At 38.7% G+C, this 6,582-nt stretch overlaps 1 protein-coding gene across 2 annotated transcripts; it reads left to right on the top strand.

Annotated features, from left to right (window-relative positions):
* The first annotated feature begins 1,203 nt into the window (after positions 1–1,203).
* On the top strand, positions 1,204–6,186 carry LOC148018109 (uncharacterized). 2 transcript variants are annotated; one of them, XM_087662135.1, is made up of 4 exons: positions 1,204–1,375; positions 1,486–1,535; positions 1,653–1,674; positions 5,893–6,186. In XM_087662135.1, the coding sequence occupies exons 1-4, from the start codon at positions 1,324–1,326 to the stop codon at positions 6,066–6,068; spliced, it is 300 nt and encodes a 99-aa protein (XP_087518261.1). In that variant the 5' UTR covers positions 1,204–1,323; the 3' UTR covers positions 6,069–6,186. The 2 variants fall into 2 exon arrangements, with proteins under 2 accessions (XP_087518261.1, XP_087518262.1); XM_087662136.1 differs by lacking the exon at positions 5,893–6,186 and adding an exon at positions 3,950–4,294.
* The last annotated feature ends 396 nt before the right edge of the window (positions 6,187–6,582 follow it).

The following is a 6,582-nucleotide window of genomic DNA, read 5'->3' as shown; positions in this document are numbered from 1 at the left end:
ACACTTATTTGCAATTCCATTAGCCCTACATTTTCTTGAGTTAGATGTATTTGCTATCACATTGACAAAAGGTCAATGAAAATATGTTTATCCCATGTATCACACGTTTGAATAAGGGGGTTGTCCTTTTGCCATATTTGACCTTAAAGCCATGTGCAAGGAGATTCTCCTTTTAAAAAAATTTCTTCTTCAAGCTCATAAAGATAATGGCTCATTAGTCTTTCTTTCTAGCAAATGTTTTGTATGCCCCATTTAGGTTATATTACAGATCCTTTGAAAAAAGGTATCCTATGAGTGCATTAGTCTCTTTGTTAATATTGGGCTACATCTACACAACTCTCTAAAGGATGTCTTATTTGAATGCAAATTCATGAGATTGGGATTGAGGGATGTGGCATTTTGTGATATTTCCATGGCAATATTATAGTTGTGTTACTTTCAAAGGCCATGCCAACTTCATGGAAATATGGCATTTATCATTATGTTTTCAAGAGTTTGCTATAAGAGATCCTTCTTTACCAAGCCAAACATTCCAAGATGTTGATGGTTAGAAGTAAATGATGTTCTTGCTTGTGACATTGGAAGTTGTGACTTGTAGTAGGATGTTAGTTATTGCAAATTTTGTCAAGTAGTAATGTGTAGCTATAGGAGAGAGCACATATGGTTGTGACTTCATTAGGATGTTAGTTATTGCAGTTTTATCGAGCAATAACTTGTAGCTAGGATGTTAGTTATTGCGATTTGGTTAAGAAGTAAAGTGTGTTGAAAGAGAGAGCGCACATGGTCGAATTTATGAAGAAATGGGTTGTAAGCTCTAAAAAATTTGCAACATGTGTACCTACGAGAGATCACACATGGTTGAAATGCCATGATCATAGGTGATGAAAGATTGTGAGAAGTCAAGCAGAACACATGAAGAAGTCTAGGAGTTTATAATAGGTGTGGCTTGAGATTGACAAAGGTGTGGCTTTTCACACGAGGGGTGTTGAATGACTTGGAAGGTGAAGGCTACTCCAACAAGAGAGAAATAATGGATGTTGAATACGCGAAAGGAGGAGCCCATTGGAGGGAAAAGAAGAAAGTGCGTAAAGAGGTTGAATTTATGAGCGCAAATAATGATTCTTGGCGACGGCCTACGCCTCCCTCGTCAAAGTTGTAGGCCTGAGCTGGCCGCTAAGTATTATATAAGAGAAGAGAGGGCGGGGGCGATCAGGCGGTGAAACTACTCTGAAGTGCGAGAGACTCGAGACTCTCATCTTGTGTGTGTCTGTCTACCTGGGTAAATTTGTTGGCTGATAGCGAGGCTGTACTTGGCTGCAAATCATGGCCGCCATGGCAACGTCCTGGTTTCTGCTGATCGTTCTCGTGTCATCAGGTGTGCGTGAGAGAGAGAGAGAGAGAGAGAGAGAGAGAGAGAGAGAGCGCTTGCTTAATCAAGATTGGTGATGCTAATCCATATTGGCTGTCGTGGCTTGTCAATATCAGGGTGTCTCTGCAACGCAGGCGGAGGAGAAGACCCCAGCTTCCACACGATGGTGAGAGAGAGAGAGAGAGAGAGAGAGAGAGAGAGAGAGAGAGAGATTGCTTGCTTGGTTAGTGGCCTTGTAATTAATACTGAGATCAACGTTGTTTGATGTTTGTTGTGGTTTCAGGATCGAAAGTTGCTGCAAATCAGTATGGTTCTCTAGACTCTCTCTCTCTCTCTCTCTCTCTCTCTCTCTCTCTCTCTCTCAACAAACGTCTACGGTACTCAAACTTTCAAAAATAGCAAATTTCACCAAAGAAAAGGCCCCTAGAGGTGAGGAAAACCTAGATTTGAGGGAAATTCCTCCATACCATGTGCACATGAGTTACCAAGCAAGCAAACAAGCTAAGATGGTTTGATTGAGTGAAGATAGGGTGCACTGTTCCCAAGTTTGGCGCACATGGCAGCATAGTGGCTTGGGCGTGGGTTGAGTTTATGGGGGTGCGCCATGAGTTCGCACCACATCCCAAAGGCACAATATTAAAATATATGTTCGCTTCAAAGAAGTGTCCACAATGCAGTCTGCTTTCCAAAAGGAAGGCATCCACAACCCCATCTTCTTATTTCATGTGTCGAAGGTTAAACTGGGAAGTGGTGGAACACAGAATCTAATTCCCCATAGTTATCGGGCACCCCATGCAGGTTTGATTGTTGGGGTTAGCTTGCCACGTAGATAAAGGACTTGCTGTAGTCACCTTTTTGAGACCTACGAGCACTTCATGTGCAAACCCTAATTTCCTCCTATTATTTGAAGGCTGCAGCACCCTTTAAACGGTTCTATGCCAAGGTTACAATCATGTTATCATTGAAATGAATGGTAATTATAGATGTAGAAAAATAGTTATACGCCCTTTCTATCTCTTCAAAAGGGACAGCAAAAGTTGCTGCAAGCCTCTCCAAACGAGAAGTCGGGCGACCCTCTTAAGTTTGAGGGCCGAGGCTTCTTGGAGTTTTTAGATGCAAAAGTTAAGATAACATCTCTTAATAAGTTCCTCGAAAATTCCTAGAATATCCCCATATTCTCAGATGTAGACGTACCCTTTTGGTTGCTCGAATTGCTTTGAAATCTTCCCAGTCCATTCTTTCCTTTATAATGGAGGATATCCCATTGGATGCCAATATAAAGAGAGTCGCCAGGAATGAGGTCCAATGATATTGGCCTTTGTCGTCCTGAATCGTGAGGGATTTATATCATTAATGCATAATGTGAACTAGCGTGTCCCACCTTATGATGTCAACGCCTTCGCCATTAACTCCTCTCGGCGGATAAGGCAGCTCTGTGTCAAAGAATACCTTACATTGATAATAAGAATCGAGACAATATGTAATCACGCCAATAACACCTTCTTGAGACTCCATGTGAGAGCGATTGTTCAGGGTGACTTTGAGCATCCATTTCTGCATGATGAAAAGTCGCTTGATTTATCAAATTTTGGCTATCTTCTGTCAATTGGAATTCCAAATTTTAAAAGGTTTAGAATGCGATATTTAGTGGATGCCTTGGATGATGATATGAGAATGGTTTGACACATGAAATTCTCATATATAAGTTGTGGCACAAGAATCAATATATAAGTTGTGAACATTGATCATATGTTTAGTTCAAGTCGTTGACCATTCGACACAGAAATTGATACCTTGATCCATCCTTGATCAATTAAATGTGTTCTAGGTTACATTGTGGCATCAAAGAGAAAGGACATGTAGAAATCCTTTTAAGTTTGAGGGCCGAGGCTTCTTGGAGTTTTTAGATGCAAAAGTTAAAGATAACATCTCTTAATAAGTTCCTCGGAAATTCCTAGAATATCCCCATATTCTCAGATGTAGACGTACCCTTTTGGTTGCTCGAATTGCTTTGAAATCTTCCCATTCCATTCTTTCCTTTATAATGGAGGATATCCCATTGGATGCCAATATAAAGAGAGTCGCCAGGAATGAGGTCCAATGATATTGGCCTTTGTCGTCCTGAATCGTGAGGGGTTTATATCATTAATGCATAATATGAACTAGCGTGTCCCACCTTATGATGTCAACGCCTTCGCCATTAACTCCTCTCGGCGGATAATGCAGCTCTGTGTCAAAGAATACCTTACATTGATAATAAGAATCGAGACAATATGTAATCACGCCAATAACACCTTCTTGAGACTCCATGTGAGAGCGATTGTTCAGGGTGACTTTGAGCATCCATTTCTGCATGATGAAAAGTCGCTTGATTTATCAAATTTTGACTATCTTCTGTCAATTGGAATTCCAAATTTTAAAAGGTTTAGAATGCGATATTTAGTGGATGCCTTGGATGATGATATGAGAATGGTTTGACACATGAAATTCTAGCTTTGTTTCACTAGTGCTCTAGATGCATTGCTTGAGGACTTACTACTTCTTATTTGATCATGATATTATTTTATTTTGGATACATAGATCGTTGTCGACTATGCCCCGCAGAAGTTTGCCCACGTGGAGTCAATGTGACTTGCACCATTAACCCTTCTGGGGAAGCCCTTCCTTGCTCTTGTTGTGGTGCTAGGTATTGTGTTACTGGTGCATCTGGATGTGTCTTACATAGCCAAAGTGGAGATGAAGATTGTGGCTTTTAGCTTCAAGTCACATGCACGCCCTTTTGATAAGAGTGTTGTGACAGAGAATGAGTGTGAGTAGGTCTCTATGATTGTACTCGCAAAAAAAATCTAATAATTATGGAGACATTGTCACTCGTGAATATATGTATGTATAATGTGAATTCAAAATAAGGGGTTTTAAAAATACCATTTTTATATATTGATTTAACACATTAAAGGGTGTCATATAAACGAGTTGCACATGATATAGAGGATATATATATCTCTCTCTCTTCTTAGCCGCAATATGTTTATCATTAGTATTTTTTATGTGTTCAATTTAAATTATTATAAGCATTGAAACCCTACTAATCTCTTGTTACATTAATCCTCCTCATTGTCGAATCCAAACTCAAAATTCCTTATCCTCCATATCTAACATTCGAGGGCTTGAATTAATAAGTCTACCCAAAGCTCAAATACTAGGAAGCTGTTTCAAAAATCAAGGTACACCAATTCCATGTGCAAATTGTGGCGATTCAAGTACATGGATCATAACCTTGCACATGTTTGCTCTCCTGAATGAGAATTCAATCCTCGATCAAGTCCTTGTTTTTTGCTAAGAAACCATTAAAGCATGACTAGCTTTAACATTTGTGTCACAACGTATAAATTTCTCATGGTTTCTCATTTTCTATCTCATCTTTGTTGTGAAGATAGACTTTTGAAGTGTCCAAAAGCCTCAAAGATTAGCTCAACTCATTACCAATGTATGCCCAAGTTGTCATGTAGTCCAATGAGTCAAAGTGCATAATGCTCTTTTGGAGTAACACGTTGTAATTTTCTTTACATAAGGAGACTCATGAGAATAAATATATTGTCCAAAATTAAGGGATGTTATTTCAAGTGACATGTTGTTATGTCTTTACACAAAGAGTCTCACAAGAATCAATATATAAGTTGTGAACATTGATCATAAGTTTAGTTCAAGTCGTTGACCATTCGACACAGTACTTGATACCTTGATCCATCCTTGATCAATTAAATGTGTTCTAGGTTACATTGTGGCATCAAAGAGAAAGGACATGTAGAAATCCTTTTAAGTTTGAGGGCCGAGGCTTCTTGGAGTTTTTAGATGCAAAAGTTAAGATAACATCTCTTAATAAGTTCCTCAAAAATTCCTAGAATATCCCCATATTCTCAGATGTAGATGTACCCTTTTGGTTGGTCGAATTGCTTTGAAATCTTCCCAGTCCATTCTTTCCTTTATAATGGAGGATATCCCATTGGATGCCAATATAAAGAGAGTCGCCAAGAATGAGGTCCAATGATATTGGCTTTTGTCGTCGTGAATCGTGAGGGGTTTATATCATTAATGCATCATATGAACTAGCGTGTCCCACTTTATGATGTCAATGCCTTTGACATTAACTCCTCTCGGCGGATAATGCAGCTCTGTGTCAAAGAATACCTTACATTGATAATAAGAATCGAGACAATATGTAATCACGCCAATAACACCTTCTTGAGACTCCATGTGAGTGTGATTGTTCAAGGTGACGTTGAGCATCCATTTCTGCATGATGAAAAGTCGCTTGATTTATCAAATTTTGACTTCTTCTGCCTATTGGAATTTCAAATTTGAAAAGGTTTAGAATGCGATATTTAGTGGATACCTTGGATAATGATATGAGAATGATTTGACACATGAAATTCTAGCTTTGTTTCACTAGTGCTCTAGATGCATTGCTTGAGGACTTACTACTTCTTATTTGATCATGATATTATTTTATTTTGGATACATAGATCCTTGTCGACTATGCCCCGCAGAAGTTTGCCTACCTGGAGTCAATGTGACTTGCACCATTAATCCTTCTGGGGAAGCCCTTCCTTGCTCTTGTTGTGGTGCTAGGTATTGTGTTACTGGTGCATCTGGATGTGTCTTCCATAGCCAAAGTGGAGATGAAGATTGTGGCTTTTAGCTTCAAGTCGCATGCACGCCCTTTTGATAAGAGTGTTGTGACAGAGAATGAGTGTGAGTAGGTCTCTATGATTGTACTCGCAAAAAAAATCTAATAATTATTGAGACATTGTCACTCATGAATATATGTATGTATCATGTGAGTTCAAAATAAGGGGTTTTCAAAATACCATTTTTATATATTGTTTTAACACATTAAAGGGTGTCATATAAACGAGTTGCACATGATATAGAGGATATCTCTCTCTCTCTCTCTCTTCTTAACCGTAATATGTTTATCATTAGTATTTTTTATGTGTTCAGTTTAAATTATTATAAGCATTGAAATCCTACTAATCTCTTGTTACATTAATCCTCTTCATTGCGGAATCCAAACTCAAATTTTTTTATCCTCCATATCTAACATTCGAGGGCTTGAATTAATAAGTCTACCCAAAGCTCAAATACTAGGAAGTTGTTTCAAAAATCAAGGTACACCAATTCCATGTGCAAATTGTGGTGATTCAAGTACATGG

Source organism: Lygodium microphyllum, chromosome 21 (assembly GCF_053477565.2).
Source record: "Lygodium microphyllum isolate KBCC chromosome 21, Lygodium_microphyllum_v1.1.10, whole genome shotgun sequence".
In the NCBI taxonomy this organism is placed as follows: Eukaryota; Viridiplantae; Streptophyta; class Polypodiopsida; order Schizaeales; family Lygodiaceae; genus Lygodium; species Lygodium microphyllum.
Note: the sequence above shows the minus strand (reverse complement) of the source record. Positions and strands in the feature narration are given on the sequence as shown.